Here is an 18659-nt window from a genome sequence, read left to right as displayed (position 1 = left end):
CATGTACTACGTACCTAAGCATTGTTGCAGACCATGTACACCCTTTCATGGAAACGGTATTGCCTGGTGCCTATGGCCTCTTTCAGCAGGATAATGCACCCTGCCGCAAAGCACAAATGGTTCAGGAATGTGTTGAGGAGCACAGCAACAAGTTTGAGGTGTTAACTTGGCCTCCAAATTCCCCAGATCTCAATCCAATCAAACATCTGTGGGATGTCCAATCCATAGAGGCCTTAAAGGTCTGCTGCTAACATCTTGGTGCCAGAAACCACGGCACACCTTCAGGGGTCTAGTGGAGTCCATGTCTGGACGGGTCAGGGCTGTTTTGGCAGCAAAAGGGGGACCAACAATATTAGGAAGGTGGTCATAATGTTATGCCTGAGTTAATATACTTTAAAACGTAATTTATTCCTGTGATCAAAGCTGAATTTCCAGCATCATTACTCCAGTCTTCAGTGTCACATGATCATTCAGAAATCATTCTGATATGCTGATTTGATCATTTCTAGTTGCTGCTCAATAAACATTTCTGATTATTATACTCGATGTTAAAAACATTTGTGTTACTTAATATTTTTTTTGGACTGTTCAATTCATTTTTTTTCAGAATTTGTTTGATGAATAGAATGTTTCAAATAACATAATTAATCAGAAACAGAAATCTTCTGTAACATCATAAATACCCTTAATATGAGTTTTGATCAATGCAATAATATAATAATAAATAAAAGTAATAATTTATTTAAAAAAAAAATCTTACTGAGCCCAATTTTGAACAGTACAGTACAGTATATATAGCAACCTAAAAGAAGTAGATCAAAAACCCCAGAAGAGCTGATCCAAAATCATATAGATGCAATGCTATATGTGCTGTATAATTCTTAGTGTGATAATAATAACCAATTAAACATATTCTTCTCCTATAAGGTTTCGCCACCAAATGTCAAGATGTCCTCTTTCCACCTCAATCCCATGCATGTAAGCTTACACACATGGAGATCATCCCCAACAGCAGCTGGCTCTGTGTGACTGTACAGCACCAGGAGCTCTGCTCGTCATGAGTCACATGAGCGCGCCCTCTGGCGGCGTGCCGCGGCGCCGCGCCTCGACGCAAACACACAGGACAGGACGAGAAATATGAACTATACTCTAGAATCTATTTATAGCAAACTATTCTGTCGTTTAATAAATTATTCTATGTCTTAGTTCAAAACACCAGACTATACATGACCAACCGAACATGTGTAATGAAACCATAATTAGGTGAAATAACGGTGATGATATTGCATATAAGTAATAACAGACACTACCTAATGCCAGATCATGGCACCATGTGCTTCACTGTCATACACCAATATGCTTCTCAAGAAAATACATTTTAAACATATTTAAAGACCGTATGTTTTGTGGACTGACCCACAACATAATACTAATAGACTAAAAAAGACGAATAAACATGGTCATACATTTGTAATTATGCCGAAACAAGTATCTACACTTATTGTTATTTAGAAGACGTTTATGAATATTACTATATGCGTATTATTAACGTGTGCATCTGTAAAGTCTTTTAGACACGCGCGAGACAGGTCACGCTTCATTATCATCACGATAAAATGCTAACTATGTATAGAGACAAATAAACAGAACAGCAGTCCTAATACCTCGAGCGGCGCACAGATGATTTCTCTCCGCACTCCATCGCCGAGAGCCTTCCGTCTGCGCACACAGCTGACATTGTTAGTTTCTTATTTGACAATCAGCTGTTGCGACGTAGACTCAACGGATGCTGCTGGGATAAGTAGTTCCATAATTCCTAAGGTCGTGCGTCTCTTCAGCCAAACTACAAATCCCAGAATGTAAAGTGTTAAGAATATTGTATGTACAGGGATACCTCATGGTAGCGTTTTCTGTTCTGAATTAAACTTGAGCTAATTTACTAAAAATAATATCCCACTGGGAAAACATCTTGTAGCCTACACTTACTATTCCTATATATATATATATCAGTAATATATATATATATATATATATTAATTAAGTTATGTATATGCATTTTATATATTGATATGATTTTGAAATGATTTTAGACATAAACTACCGTTATATAGAATATAAAAACATATTATTAAAAAACAACAGCAATATAGTTTATACATACATTAAGTCAACAACTCAGCAATAAGGTATGTATTTTATTTATATAGGCCTACTTTTTTTTATTTATTTTTTTTATAAATGAATTGATATATAGGCTATTTCATAAATACTGTTAAAAAATTTGGGCCAGTAAGATTTGAAAGAAATGAATACTTACATAATATGAATGTTTATTTAACTTTATGAATTAGATTTAAAAAAAATTAAATTTGTCCTCAATTGATTTTGAGGTGATATTTGACATTCAATACATACAAACACAAGAAAACAAGTCAGTCAGTCAAATCTTTGTCAACATTTTATTAATTATTTGAGGGGTATTAATGCACAGTTAATACACCAGGGTAAAAAGAGACAGAATAATAGTTTAGATTCAGAACTCTTGCCAACCTATGTAAAAACGTTAAAGAAAAAAAATCATTTTGTCCACTACTGAGATTATTCAATAAGTATTCATAGATTTGACCGTTTCTAGAGCATCTGAATAAAATCTATGTTTTTGGATCATCCTGTTGTACCTCAGACCAGGGCCTGCTCAGACTCAATTCAAATCAAACACAGGGACTTCTATTTGTAAACTTCTTTGAGAACGTTCTCCGTCAGAATTCTGATGGGTCAAATTGTAACGTCAGGATTCCTCATTTCACACAAAAGCTGAAGTAATGAAAAGAATGATTTTTAAAAACTGGTAGAGGGCTCCACTTTCTACAGACCCCCTTAAGTACAAAATTCCACAGCACACAATCAAATTCACCAAAATCTCTACCAACACTCCATATTCAAGCCTATTTCATGGGATTACAAGTGCACTAAATACAGAAATACACACCTACACAAATCCATGCTCGCATACACACACGCACACACACACACACGCACACACTGCGTATAGCTTTTTGGACAAAATGACATTTTCAACATGTACTTTGACCTGTATAGAAAAGCGCACGATCATATTCAAATAGTTTAAAGCAACTATGTCACAAAGAAAGAAGCAAAGAAGCAAAAGTAAGCGAATACAGTTCGCACCAAGCTTTGGAAACCGTTGCAGTAGTGCGTTTGACTGCAAGCTATTGCTGTAATTTTTAAATAAATCTGTTGGAGTGTCATGATCGTACAACGTCTGCATATGTGTACACCACATAATCTAGGAAGACGGGTAATTGAAGCCACGCACTATATTCCTAGTGTAAACTACACGCCACCTTTCGTGTCATGAGATGGCAACATAGTGTGACAACTAAACTTCTATTGAGAAACTTACATTCTACTGGGATAAACTCAAAGCACATTGCTTGTCTATGTCAAAGGTTTCATAGACCCGAGAAGAATGTGTGCCTTCGAAGGGTGAGTCTCACAAACCTTTGAAGAACATGTTAATGTTGCATTTTACTGCAAAATCAAATGACGGCGTAAAAAAGTGTAATGAAGTAAATTTAGATTTTCATTTACTATACTATATATTTCCGTGAGGGGGTGAGGATGAAATGTGATGTAAGAAATGTGGAGAACATGTCAGGGTTGTATTATAAAGCAAAATATTTTGCTTAAAGAAAATTAGACATTTAGAGTAATTCAATACATTGAAACATGACATAGTAAATTAATAGATTAATTATTAAAAGTAAATAATAATTAATTATTTAATTATAAATTAATGCATTATTTCACTGCAACACATCAATTTCTTTAAGTGACACACCCACGCACACTACATTTAGATATATTTTGCTTAAAGAAAATGATGCTTATGCATCTAGACATTTAGCAATTCAGTAACATTTAATGTTTAAAAATGGTTAACTAATTATTTTTGTTTTTGCATTGACAATTTGTCCTTTTAAATATTTCTTTCAATGACAATTCACTTTTTTTTTGCCAGATTTTGGGATGAAATAAGATACATGTTCTTAACAGTTTTTGTGAGATTCACCATTAATGTTTTATCAGACTAAGTACAGTGCAACGGGGGGGATTTCACTGTGACCAAAGCCACAGAAGATTTTTATTTGCCATTTAATGCTTGATGCTTTAAATAAGATCTGCTACAGTATTTCATGTCAGAAACGTGGGACTCGATGGCAAGGTAGACAAACTGCTTCACAATTTTATGCGCAACATTCTATAAGGTAGATAAGCTACTAGCACCTTTAGTCTAAACCCAAGACATAGTGACCCTAGATTTCTTAAGCAACTATGAGATTAAAATCACATCAGTATTAGTATAAAATAAACGTATGCAACTTTGAATTTATTCTTTTTTTCTCATTAGATAAATATATATATATATATATTTTTTTTTATAATTTATCCTTTTTTTTAAACCTTGCTAATAATTTTATGGCAATTGTTCATGATTTCAAGTACCTCAGTTAGAATTATTAGGGTTTTGGAATACATAATTAATTTATGTTGCAAATGATATATTTTTTTTCAATCTTTATACAAACTGAGGAAGAATAAACAGACACACTGCTTCCATAAGTAACCTTCAAGGGGACTGTTATGGCTTCAAACATAATTTCCATTTCCTATTTGACATAGATTTGCTTTCTTAATTGGGGAATGGAGGACGGGCTTCCCTCGCACGTATCACACGGATCACATGGCAGGCGTTCGGGGTGGCCCGTCTGTGATCAGTTTCTCTCGTGTGGTGGATTTACAGTACGTAAAGGAAACTGATCTGAGATCTCACAACACAGAGCCACTCATTTAAGGTTGGAGAATGGAAGCCTAACAGTGCCTGCAAAGTGCAAGATAAGGAGGGAGGGGGAGGAGGGGTTAAAGTGCAATACCAGCATTTTTCTCAAACAGGCTTTAATCAGAAGCTTGGGAATCAGTATGTGGAATCAGGACCATTCAGACGTCTCGTTTGTTTTTGGACAGATGCACTCTCATTCAGAAACATCAGGATAAAGCCTGCAGTGACCATTCTGATTGTGCTCTTCAATGCTTCACACCACGTGCTTGTGCACCCAAAACACTCTCACTATTGCATACAGTAACTGAGGTCTTTAAGTGCATTCCACAAACATTGCTTGTACTCCTATCAAAAGTAAACTAAATGGGTGAATCTCGCAAAAACATGGACAAATTTTACCCTAAAATAAAAAAATACAAATAATAATAATAATTTTGCATAAACAAAAGTAATAATAAACATAGTTAAAATCGCAGTGTAACATTATCTTCCCGATTATTACGCACATTTGCCTACCAATTTCTTTTTACCGAAAGCGAAAAAAAAAAAAAATCATTACCGCAATACATATATATATATATATATATATATATATATATAATTTTCATTATTTATTTAAGCAGTACAAAAAAATACTACCATAATGTACAAAAACTAAACATTTCAAATAATATTTTTTATTATTATTATTTATTTATTTTTACAAAACAAAAATCCTGTTTTGACCATGGAATTTGTTTTGGGAAAAAGTGATTGAGACTCTTTCTCAAAATTCTGACCTTTTTATCTTACTTCTGAGTTTATATCTCATAGTTCGGATTTTGTTTCTCACAGTTCTTGGGGAAAAGAATCGCAAGATATTTAAAACACAGAAATGCAAGACATTAACTCGCTATTCTGGAAAAAAAAATTAAGTCAGAATTTGCAAGATTTAAACTTTTTTTTCACAATTCTGACATTTTTCTTCTGAATTGTGAGTTTATATCTCATAATTCTGACTTTTCAAAATTGTGAGAAAAAAAGTCAGAATTGCGACATAAAACATCATTTATTTTTTTTATTCTTTGGCAGAAACAGTCACCCATAGAATTGGGAAGAACAATGTGATTAACTGTCATAAAAATGATGTTCCACTGCACATAAAAATTTGTAATCCTAAAAGAACTTTATTTACTTTTAGCAAAAAATAATTTTTATTTGCTATTATTTTGATGTGAAATTATTCAGACAGTTTTTGTGAGATTCACCCAAATTTTCTTTTTTTTTCAGTTTGAGTCTTCAAACAGGACACATTTTTGCGTTTGCACTGGTTTCTATGTAAACATGCTCTAGATGGACATGTGTGTCATGCATCTTACATGACACCGTAATTAAAAGTTTATAAAAAAAACCCCATCTCTAAAACTTGTTTTTCATTCCTCTGCCTCTCGTCTTGCATTTTTAAACACAAAAACTTTTTTTTGTGAATGACCCCTTAAGTTTAAGCAAGGACTGATGACATCACAGAAGTCAAAGGGCATTCCTATGCTTTGAAGGATTAGATTTTTCCTGCCAACACATTTGTAGTCATTTATTATCATTGATTTGAATTCATCTAATCGTCTGCACTGTATACTCCTTCTACGTTAAGCACTACAAGCTGTTATTCCAATAAAAAACAACCAGACAAAATGAAAGCACATTGCACAACCAAATTTCAAAGCTGTTAAAGGTTTTAACAAAGACCTCCAGGTGAACTGCAGCAAACTACAAACTACTGCTAACAGCCCATTGGGATGTAGGATAGGGAGTTACGCAAGGCTACGAGCTTAGACCTCTCACGATTCTGAGCAAGAGACAGTAACCACAAAAAAACCACAAAAGCAAACTATTGCTAACAGTAGCACACTGTTACAACAGCCGTCAATCTTAATCCAACCCTCTGTTCAGCTGCCACTGACAAAACAATGCCAAACACCTAAACGATGACCAACATTTTTTGACGCACCTTGTTTGGAACTGATGGATGAAAATGAATTGCTTTGAATATATTCATACATGGATATAGATATTATATGTACACAGCAGAGTATAACCTTGATAAAATGTTAGCAGTAAATTAGCTCACCATGCTAATTGAATGAGTTCGATATTCTTTAAGAAAAAAAATCATTCAAACACATTATGAAATCACCGGACATATAATTCTGCTCTAAAATAAAGCCTCCATAAAATCCTATGTGTGTATATATTATATATATATATATATATATATATATATATATATATACACACACACCATATATAGCAACTGGGAGCTTGAATATTATTGACCCCTTTAGAGTGAACAACTCATTAAAATTAACTGTAAAAATGGAATGAAAAAACAACAGGAGTAATATATTTATATATCAGTATACACAAGAACACACATCATGTATATACTCAGCTTAAAAAACACAAAGATCAGTGTGAAATCAATACAAGAGCAAATCATTGTTTTCTGCTGTTTTTCATCCCCTTGTTCTGCCGTTCATCTTTCTGAGCTTGTTCTTCTGTGCTGTCCATCATTTCCATGATCGAATTGACGAAAGTTTTATCCGGAGAACTTCAGAAAGCATCCCTTCTGGTGTTGACAAAGTAAAAGCCATGTTACTCTGTGGCTGATGCTTTCTTAGTTTTGCCTCGTTTCTTTCTAGGGGGCTGTGTGTCTCTGGCTTGGGCTGGATTCCCACTGCCCACTGGGGCAGTGGGTGTGGTTGTGGTGTTGGTGATGGGGCTAGGCGTGGGGGTTTGGCTTTCTGGGGCGGGGCTTACAGTCTGTGGTGGAAGCAGAGCTGGAGCTGGGCTGAAGCTCTGAGTCTCAGCTGGAAAGGGGGCTGTCACCAGGTGGTGCTCTTTGGGCTTTCGTCCCCTCCTCTTCCCAGGCACTTTGTTTTTCATGTCCTTCTGTAAGCCATTGCTCTCTGGCTCTTTTTTCTTGTTGTTAGTCACCTCGTTGGTAGATGCCCGAAACCAGTTCTGTGCACATAAGGCCACATCAAGTTCAAAGAGGAACCGATAACCGACTATTAGTGAATTTGCATGAATTTTCAGCCTTAGAACATTTTAGAAGGAAACTATTCATCCAGAAACCCCTCAAAACAAAAATTCAAGTTAGCAAGGTTTTTGTGATGATACAAACATGTGTAGTGTGCAGGATTTATATTGTCAATATAGCTGTAATAAAATAATTTCTATATGCTGGCAGAGATTTTGTGACCTTTGTTAAAACAATAAATCCAACCTGCACATGCAGATTTATTAGTGGGTTAACCTAAGTATTCAACAGATTTTTTTTCAAAATCCAATCCCTCCAGTCAGTATTTAAAATCTATTCTAAAATATAGAAGTTCATTTCAAATGTCTTGGTTATTTTAGATCATTCTAAATTCAGAAAATAAATTCTGAAAATGTTGTGAAAATCAGATTACAAGCCTATAATAACTAAAACTACAATATATAAAAATCAAAAGAGTGTCTATAAAATAAAAACTAAGCTAAAATGTAATGTAAACTGTAAACATATGTAAACTTATGAACTAATGAATATATTATTCAAACAAATTAAAAGGAATCTGAAGATAATAAAATTTTACATTACAGTGTTTTTTTTTGGTTTTTTTTGCAAACCTGTTCAAACTTGTCTTGTTCATTCATATTGAACGTCTCAGGTTACGACTGTAACCTATGTTCCCTGAGAACAGGGAACGAGACACTACGTCAGAATGACGCTTTGGGGAACGCCTCAGGCGTGACAGGTGTCTGAAATCACTATCAAATCACGGCAATCATAATGACCGGCGACAGCCCGTGAATCATTAACGTGAATGATTAACGTGCGACCTGCAAGTATAAAAGGGAGCCTTGCAAACATGACAAACATCCTATCGTCTGAAGGGACTGTTGCAGGCAGGCCCCGAGGCATGGCAGGAAGACGTAGTGTCTCGTTCCCTGTTCTCAGGGAACATAGGTTACAGTCGTAACCTGAGACGTTCCCTTTCGAAAGGGAACTCTACACTATGTCAGAATGACGCTTTGGGGAACGATATACCAACGCCACCATGCTAAGAGGAGTGCCTGCCAAGCGGCAGTGACAACTGACAGAACTAGCAAATTCAAATGAAACGCTAGAACCACTCACCCTCAGGTCACACTGGGCTGTCAGTGACAGCACTCCCTACGGTCATAGCCCAAGCTATATGATACCACAGAAAAACCTCCATAAACATAGTTTTAGTGAAAGGTCTACCTGGGCCTGCTCAAGGGCCTAGGACCACACTTCAACTTCTTAGAAGGGGTCCCTTCTAGGGAATGTGGCTAGGGAACCTGAGGGAACCCCAGCCAGTCACTATTCAGGGGAACGTGCCACCTGAAATGCCACCAGGCAGGCCTGACCTGGTGTCACCATACAAGACACTATAGTCTGGCCACTTCCTGTCTGTCCGAAGACAGAGCCTCTGGACACTTGCCTTTAGGAAGGCATCCAACCCGAGGGACTGCGAAGCAGGCAGTGAACCACTCGGACCGGATCTCAGAGACGGGATATCCTGGAGAGTATGACTCAGCATAGTGCATTACAACCCTTGCCAGCGAGGGGAGTTTCTCTACTCGATCCACGGATCAACCCAGTGTTTGTGTTTCAAAACACTAAGGAGGCCTGTGAGGGCCTAAGGACTGATCTAACTGGGAGGCCTCATGAGAGGCCTACGACCGACTGATCAGACTCAGGAGACCACATACTCATACTGACCCTCAGTGAGGGGAGCATTAGATCTACCTGGTAGGCAACCAGGCTGTAGCAAGATAAAGAGGTTCCAGGAGGGAACCCGTAGCAGAGAATAAAAACTTGAGTCGAGCCAGGGCGCAAGCTCACCTTTGGTAGCTGCCTGATAAGGTCTGCTAAACTGAAAGTAAGCGGCCACTAGCTTACAAAACCCAGCACCACTGTGAAACTACTCAGGGAGACCTGGAGAGGCCTACTACCTGACAACCACAGTATGTGGGAGCTCACCATCAGAGAGGCCTGGTGCAGCCTACTATCTGATAACCATAAAACGTGAGAGCTCACTTTCAGAGAGGCCTGGAGAGGCCTACTACCTGAAAAACCATGCTCAGCGGAACACACAGTAAGTGGGAGCTAACCTTCCAAGGAGGCCTGGAGAGGCCTACTACATGATAACCACAGTATGTGGGAGCTCAACTTCAGGGAGGCCTAGTGAGGCCTACTACCTGATAACCACAGCGCATGGGAGTTCACTTACAGAGAGGCCTGGAGAGGCCTACTACATGACAACCACAAAACCTGGGAGCTCAACTTAAGGGAGGCCTAGTGAAGCCTACCACTGTACATAGGAGTTCGCTTACAGAGAGGCCTAGAGAGGCCTACTACCCATTACCAGAAAACCCACATTAAGTGGAAACTCAAAGTATGTTGGAACTCAACTCCAGGGAGGCCTGGTGAGGCCTACTACCAGAGAACCATGACATGAAGGAGCTTACTTTCAGGGAGGCCTGGAGAGGCCTACTACCTGAAAACCACAGCTGACAGTGGGCCAGACTGGCAGTCCAGTTGACTGTCTATGGGGCTTTGCCTTCAGGGAGGCCTTATGAGGCCTACTACCTGATAGTTCAACCTCAGGGCCACTTAGTACCACAGTATGAGGGATTCAGCCCTCAGGGAGGCCTAGTAAAGCCTACTACCTGATCTCCACAAAAAATGTGGGAGCCCATCTTCAGGGAGGCCTGAAGAGGCCTACTTCCTGAAACGGTCTAATCAGCTGGATGTGTACTGCTGCTGGGGACTCGCCTAACAGGGAGGCCCGGTCGAGCCTACTAGCTGATAGCGAGTCTTTCTGCTACTTTAATGAACACTGCTGGAACCATACTAATAAAAAACTTTCCTAAAGTTTTGACCTAGTGTATGCTCCACAATGTTGTGACCCACCTCCGAGGAGGCCTGTTAAGACCTACTACTCGGTAGTGAGTCTTCTGCCCAAACTACCAGGGCCAACCACCAAAGGTGAGCTGGCCTAGGAGCCCTATCTTAGGGGTTACCCAGTCAAGGAGGCCTGCTGGGGCCTACTACCTAACTGTGCAGCCTTCAAGGCAGAAAAACTGTTACTACAGCGCTTACAGCATCCTGGTACCTAATCACATTGCCAAAGGCAGTGTACTCAGCAAAAAGCAATACCCTCATAGCAGGGGAGTACAACATACGCCACTCTGCCTAGTGGAGGCCCCATTTTAAGGGCCTACCTACTAAATGCAAGGGCATCAGCTCATGGCAATGCTCTGGCTTCAAGGGAGCGGAGTTCAAATACCGGAATGAAATGTAGTTAGAACTCCCTGCTCAACCGGAGCCATCATGGTGTGAGGTAGATAATACAGAGCTGAGAATGGATTACTCAAAACTACCCTGCGTTAGCGGGGGAGTAACACCATATGCCCCTGAAATGTTAGACAGGGAGCGGGCCTGCAAGTGGCTCCAAAGGGTGACAGGGATTTGTCCTGTGCCCAGCCTGGGGGAGCGGAGCTTGCTTGCAAGCCAACCAACTTTCACCCATCGTCCGAGCGGTTCAGCTCAACGGGCTGAGTGGAGCCAGCTCTAGAGGCCTAAAAACAAGTAGCTCTGTTCGGCAGGGTCTGGCAAACTATCACATCGCAGAGCGAAAGACAGCCTGACCCGCCTGAAGGATCATACCTCAACTACCACCCTGCATTACTCTATCACCCCTGAATGCAGTGAAAGGGGCGGGCTTTGGCCAACAACTCCCATTTAAGGGAGGAGGCTGAAATCTCGGGGAGGAAGCCTACACATAATAAAATGCGGCAGCTATACTTAGCAAAACGCCTCCAACATCCCAAACATAGCCTAGGCCAGCTACAGAGGCGGCCCGGGTTAGGGCCGACCTACAAGCATAGATCTACCTGAGGGCTCGGAGGAGCCACAGCCTACTTGATTGAGAGGCTGTGAAACACTCAACCTACTGCCAGGGGAGCGAAGTACTCAGGATACCAATGTCACAAACCGAAAGGTAGGACATAAGATCTATCTGAAGCGCCAGCGTCAGTCTAAACCTAAAGTAAAAAAGTTTTTTTTTTTTTTAGGAAGACCAACTACTCTACCCCTAGGCGGCTTAAAGCCCTGAGGCTAACATAGAAATGAGTGGTGGCCCACCACGCATAAAAATGTCATGACAGGAAGGCCATCACCTACTCACACGGGAGTCAAATCTTTTTTTGAGCTTCTCCCTAAATCGTTCTAGCCACAAGCTGGGGGGGGGGGCTTCAGGGCCCTGAAGTTCCAATACTTTACCTCATTGCTCCTCTAAGAATGACTCCCTAGGTCTATACAGGGAACAAGGTCTGTAGATAAATACAAATCAGTGTTAGTATACACACAGAAATTATATTAAAAACCAACCAGTTCACCTGCGGCGTGCAGAGTGAAGACTCGCCAGAGAGTTCTCTATGAACCTGGGGGCCATCACTTTACATGCCTGAAAGAGGCGCTCTCACCAACCAAGCCGAGGCGGGCCATCAGAACCTTGTTCTCATCCTAGACCCAGCCCCAGGCCTGGTGTAAGGAACGCCTGGGGAGTCGGGAAAAAGAGGAGAGGGCTAGGACAGTAACAGCCCTCCAGGAGATGATCCATCACTAACGCTGTGATCGTTTGTACTGGATCACCTCCCTCAGATCCTTCTTTTTCCTGCGGGAGTCACGCCTCCTCTGTGACCTGCTCCTACATGGAGGGGGTGCACGAGAGGCGACACTAGCTCTCTGGCCCTGTCTACGGCCCTCAGGTCGTGAAGGGCCAGGCTCTCCCGCCTGTCTGGGCTCGGATCCGGATCTCAGCGGTATACAGGTCTTAAACGCCGCTGAGCGTGCCTTCGCCTCCCTGAACTTTCCAACCACCGCCTCCACGGAGGTGCCAAAAAGTTCAGAGGGCGAAACCGGTGCATCAAGGAGAAAGGCCTTCTCTTTCTCCCCGATGCCAGCCAGGTTCAACCACAGATGCCTCTCCGTGGCCACCATTGCCGCCATCAATCGACCGATCGAAGCGGCAGTCTGTTTAGTGGCCCGGAGAGCAAGATCTGTGGTGCGGCGCAGCTCAGCCACCGCCTCAGGGGACAGCCCTGCCCCCTGGTCGAGATCCCCCAGCAGGTCGGCCTGGTACGCCTGCAACACCGCCATAGTGTGCAGGGCAGCACCGGCCTGACCCGCTGCCGTGTATGCTCTGCCATTCAAACGCGCTGTGGTCTTGAGTGGTTTGGATGGCAGGGCTGGAGCACTCAGTGTCGACGCCCGCCCAGACACGAGATGGTTCGCAAACGTCTCGTCAATGGGCGGCATCGACACATACCCATACTCGCCGATCCCCTCAACATCAGCGAAACTAGCCCGCTGATGTCGGTGGATCCGAGCAGAGTATGGGTTCTTCCATGCCCTCTCGATCTCAGTATGGAGATCAGGAAGAAATGGAAGGCTCGCCTGAGCTGGTGGTCTATGGCCGGGGAGAAATCGATCGTCCAGCCTGCCACGAACAACTTCTCCCCTAACGCGCCGCCATGGCAGTTGCAACCTGTCAGTGGCGCGTTCCATTACATCCAGCAGCTCAGCATACACGGGGCAGGGTGGCTGAGAGGGTTCAGGGTCCACCTGAATGACCTCCTCCTCATCCATCACCTGCCCGTCCTGAAGAGCATCTGTTGCAGGAACAGTAGGAGAAAAATCCTCTTCGTCATCCACCTGCAACTCACCCTCGTCATCCGCCGAATCATCTGAGAGGTTAACACCCCTCTCAAGACGATCGGCGAGATCCCTCTGGGAACCCCATGACGCGAGTCGCCGCTCTGCCTCAGCGCGAGCGGGACCTGAGCCACGAGGTACAGATGGTGAGCCCTCCTCACTCGAGAAGAAGGCTAGACGAGAGCGGAGCGTTTTCAAAGCAAAACGCTCACAGTTTGCACAGACAGCTCCCTCAAGAGCCGCCTGTGCATGCTCTTTGCCCAGACAGAGAACGCACAGTTCGTGTGAATCACCCGGCGTCAAATACCTTGGGCACGGATCCGCACACTTCCTGAAGCTTTCAGCCTTCTCCGTGCGTTTCATTTTCTTTGCCGACTTTTCCAACGATATCAAACAGACAGTCCCTGAAGACGAAAAGATGTTTGTCATGTTTGCAAGGCTCCCTTTTATACTTGCAGGTCGCACGTTAATCATTCACGTTAATGATTCACGGGCTGTCGCCGGTCATTATGATTGCCGTGATTTGATAGTGATTTCAGACACCTGTCACGCCTGAGGCGTTCCCCAAAGCGTCATTCTGACGTAGTGTAGAGTTCCCTTTCGAAAGGGAACTTGTTGTAAACAGGCCTTAAAGGGATAGTTCACCCAAAAATGAAAATTATGTCATTATTAACAAATTAGTAACCCTCATGTCGTTCCAAACCAGTGAGATCTCCGTTTATCTTCGGAACACAGTTTAAGATATTTTAGATTTAGTCCGAGAGCTCTCAGTCCCTCCATTGAAACTGTGTGTACGGTATATTGTTCATGTCCAGAAAGGTAAGAAAAACATCATCAAAGTAGTCCATGTGACATCAGAGGGTCAGTTAGAATTTTTTGAACCATCGAAAATACATTTTGGTCCAAAAATAGCAAAAACTACGACTTTATTCAGCATTGTCTTCTCTTCCGGGTCTGTTGTGAGAGAGTTCAAAACAAAGCAGTTTGTGATATCCGGTTCGCGAACGAATCATTCGATGTAACCGGATCTTTTTGAACCAGTTCACCAAATCGAACTGAATCGTTTTAAACGGTTCGCATCTCCAATACGCATTAATCCACAAATGACTTAAGCTGTTAACTTGTTTAATGTGGCTGACACTCCCTCTGAGTTAAAACAAACCAATATCCCGGAGTAATTCATTTACTCAAACAGTACACTGACTGAACTGCTGTGAAGAGAGAACTGAAGATGAACACCGAGCCGAGCCAGATAATGACTCGTTCATGAGTCAAGAACCGGTTGCATCGGGTTTCGGATCACCAGTAGTTCTTTCTGACAGTTCGATTCAATAAACCAGTTGAAGAAAACGGTTCACCGGTTCTTTTGCGCTCGACGTAATGGCGTCATTGGCGATGATTGCAAGCCTTCGGTTTACCTGCGCTCATAACATTAGCACAGAATCAGTTCAGAATCAATCACCAAAAGAATCAGTTCGGTTCAGATGCTCTTTGTGTCAGTCTGCTTCATGCTGTATCACACATGCACAGTATCATCAGCTCCTCGGTTCTCGAATCAGACACGTCTGACAGAAACGGTTCTTGACTTGAGAACGAGTCATTATCTGGCTCGGCTCGGTGTTCATCTTCAGTTCTCTCTTCACAGCAGTTCAGTCAGTGTACTGTTTGAGTAAATGAATTACTCCGGGATATTGGTTTGTTTGAACTCAGAGGGAGTGTCAGCCACATTAAAAAAGTTAACAGCTTAAGTCATTTGCGGAATAATGCATTTTGGAGACGCGAACCGTTTACAACGATTCAGTTCGATTTGGTGAATTGGTTCAAAAAGATCCGGTTACATCGAAATGATTCGTTCACGAACCGGATATGACAAACTGCTTCGTTTTGACAGTCTTACAACAGACACGGAAGAGAAGACAATGCTAAATAAAGTCATAGTTTTTGCTATTTTTCGACCAAAATGTATTTTCGATGCTTCAAAAAATTCTAACTGACCCTCTGATGTCACATGGACTACTTTGATGATGTTTTTCTTACCTTCCTGGACATGGACAGTAGACCGTACACACAGCTTCAATGGAGGGACTGAGAGCTCTCGGACTGAATCTAAAATATCTTAAACTGTGTTCCAAAAATAAACGGCGGTCTTACGAGTTTGGAACAACATGAGGGTAAGTTATTAATGACATAATTTTGCAAATTGGGCGAACTAACCCTTTAAAGAGATGGTTCACCCAAACTGAAAATACTGTTAACAGCCATAGCATTTTTCCATACTATGGAAGTCAGTGCCTACTTTCAATTGTTTGGTTACCAACATTCTTCAAAGTATCTTCTTTTGTGAAGAAAAAAGAAAACAGGGTAATGATTTTCCTTTTTGGGTGGACTATTCCTTTAACAGTCAGCATTTCTTGATTAGTGGTTGGCCGATATTAGTTATTTTATTAAATATCGGCATTGGCCGATAAGTTTTTTTCTGCTTGGCTGATGTGTTCAAGGCGGGACTTTTATTTTGATGTCGCTGAGAGCGGCAGCGCCTGAATAACAACTCTGTCTTGTTTACTGTCGTCGTTAACAGTTCTGTCTAATATGGATAGAAGTCTGTCTAATAATCGGTTCAACAAAGGAATTAATGTATATAAAAATAATTATAACGATTGCTTTTATATTATTAGTAATAGAATGGAAAACATTATAATACTTTCTTGTTGTCCGTCAGCATTAACCCATGCTTTATTTGAAAAATATGATTCCCAATACATACAAACTTCCCAGAATACTGAGTGCCCTGTTGGTTACAGTGTTTACTCCCTTTTTAATTATATATTATTAAATATTTATGTATTTGTGGAAAATAATTTGTCATCTAAAGTATAAGTATGTTTATTTTACATATTTATTTTTTTATCCATTGTCAAATGATTTCAAATTTCTTAAATATTACTTAAAAAATAATAATAATTATTATATCGGCTTCATATGATCTATCAGCCCCCCCCCCCATTTTCCAAAAAATCGGCATCGGCTGTTAAAAAAAAAAAAAAAACAATATCGGTTGACCACTAATCTTAATACTAGAAGACTATGAAGGTAGGCCTGTCACAATAACAACTTTTTGTTGTGGGATATATTGCCCCAGAAATAATTGCGATAAATAATATTATTGCCATTTTAAGACCATTTTATGCCACTGAATATATAATCATATATTTAATATATATTCAATATATATTAAAAGCATAATAATGCAAGAAGGCCAACACACTTACAAAGGACAACAAACTTTTAATTCTTAAGAATGTTAAGATCATGGAAATTAATTATCAAAATATTAGACACCTTAATATCTGCACTAAAGATATTATAAAGATATTGCACTTAACTTTTTTTTTTATTTTGCATTTTTTTTTTATTTGAACTAGTACGACTACACCATGTTGTGTACGAGAAGACACTGGCATAATTGGAATGCAAAAAAAATGGTGACAATTTTTATATAATTATAAATAAAATGGGCAATATATTGTATGACCAAAAGTTAATGAGGTCAAGAACATACATTGTGCGACAAGTTGATATATTGCGACAGGCCTATATGAAGGGCAAATGTTCCGCTTATTTTGTTAAGCACACAGAAATACAGGTTTTTTAATGAGTGTTTGTTTTACCTGAGAGTGTGTCTTGCTGATATGGTACTTCACGCCGCTCTCAGAGTTAAACTCCTTCTTACAGAGCAAACAAGTGTACTTCCCTACATCGCCCCCTCCCTGTGTGGAGATTAATAACGACAGTGAAGCTGATACAGTATCAGCAATATTTAAGATCAAACGTACACTGTATACAGCTCATACAGTTGTTTACATTATTTATAATTAATTAACAACTAAGGCAAAGCACACAGGGGACTTGTTATACTGTACCTTGTTACAGCTTGCCAAGTGTGCTTTAAGTCCAGATACACTTGAGTAGATAGCCTCACAGGTCTGTTATGAAATAAAGAGAACAATTTTCAAGAGCTTTTCAGTTTCTCTAGCAAATCTAAATTATTTCAGTAACGAAGTTGATTTGAACGGGTGTATCTTGTAGTGTTTGCTCTTGAATGAACTGATCGTTAAAAGTACTAAATTGAAGGAAGATAACAATACTGTGTTTCAGTGATTGATTCAAATGTTCTCAGTATATATTATGATAATCTTATGTTGATATTTTGTGGAAGAAAATATGTGCAATTGTGATGAAAGCATGAGATCAGGGTTTTGAAAGAATGACTAGTGATGCTACAAGTGTGGATCAGTATGATTTTTTTGTGCTAAGAGTTTTGAAAACATACACCTTGCTTGTGAAAATAAAACCAAAGCAGATAAAAAAAAAAAAAAAAAAAACTGTAAGTTCAGAATATGTCTTTGAGCACTAGAAGCTGTTAAAGTCAGTGTTCAGTCAGAAAAATAAGGCGAATTCTTACACAATTGGGGCAGCAGATAAATCCTTTTTCCTTCACCTCATTCTTCCAGCTGTTCACAGTTTCTGGGCTAAAGTTGGGAAGGCCTGGTCGTGTATAGTTGAGCTATAAAAAAGAAAGTTTGTACACAGCTATTAAAAAATGAGTTAAATGTGTATACAAGTATTAACTACTTAAAATTGAGAAAGAAACTAGATTTTTAAGCAGCACGATAATAGTTTGGCAAAAAGTAGCAGAACAAAGAGACAAAATGTTTCAACGAAATAGCGCCTCTGTCAAATGATAAAGTAAATATTTAAAATGACATTTTTCTTTTTATCACTATAATTTTTCTAGGACTGTCAAATGAATAAAATTAGAAGCACATCTATTAGAATCATAATTGTGTTAGAAAGAGTAAAGCATTAAATAGACATACTTTTTTTTTTAAATGAATACTGAAACTTGAAATTATGTTTTTAATTAAATGAGTCATTGTTTCACTGAGTGAGTCATTCATTCATTCAACTGATAAAGTTTTTCCATAATTAATCACATTAAATTGACACATTAAATCAACAGCCCTAATA

At 40.1% G+C, this 18659-nt stretch overlaps 2 protein-coding genes across 4 annotated transcripts in view; both read right to left on the bottom strand.

The window, feature by feature from the left end:
• LOC132128914 (uridine-cytidine kinase-like 1) overlaps positions 1–1749 on the bottom strand; it is a 28219-nt gene extending 26470 nt beyond the window's left edge. For 2 of the 3 annotated variants that reach the window (XM_059540315.1, XM_059540314.1), the window contains exon 1: positions 1665–1749. In XM_059540315.1, coding sequence (XP_059396298.1) covers positions 1665–1738 — 74 coding nt within the window. In that variant the 5' untranslated portion in view covers positions 1739–1749. Of the gene's footprint in view, positions 1–14; positions 38–1664 lie in introns of those variants that run through there. The other variant, XM_059540318.1, reaches the window with a different exon arrangement.
• A 5369-nt stretch (positions 1750–7118) lies between these two features.
• Positions 7119–18659, bottom strand: part of LOC132128913 (zinc finger protein 512B-like) — an 86337-nt gene continuing 74796 nt past the window's right edge. The window contains exons 14-17 of the mRNA XM_059540313.1: positions 18094–18195; positions 17552–17614; positions 17300–17398; positions 7119–7861 (exon numbers count right to left, since the gene is read on the bottom strand). Coding sequence (XP_059396296.1) covers positions 7493–7861; positions 17300–17398; positions 17552–17614; positions 18094–18195 — 633 coding nt within the window. The 3' untranslated portion in view covers positions 7119–7492. The remainder of the gene's footprint in view (positions 7862–17299; positions 17399–17551; positions 17615–18093; positions 18196–18659) is intronic.

The sequence above is a fragment of the Carassius carassius genome, chromosome 46 (assembly GCF_963082965.1).
Source record: "Carassius carassius chromosome 46, fCarCar2.1, whole genome shotgun sequence".
Taxonomy (NCBI): Eukaryota; Metazoa; Chordata; class Actinopteri; order Cypriniformes; family Cyprinidae; genus Carassius; species Carassius carassius.
Note: the sequence above shows the minus strand (reverse complement) of the source record. Positions and strands in the feature narration are given on the sequence as shown.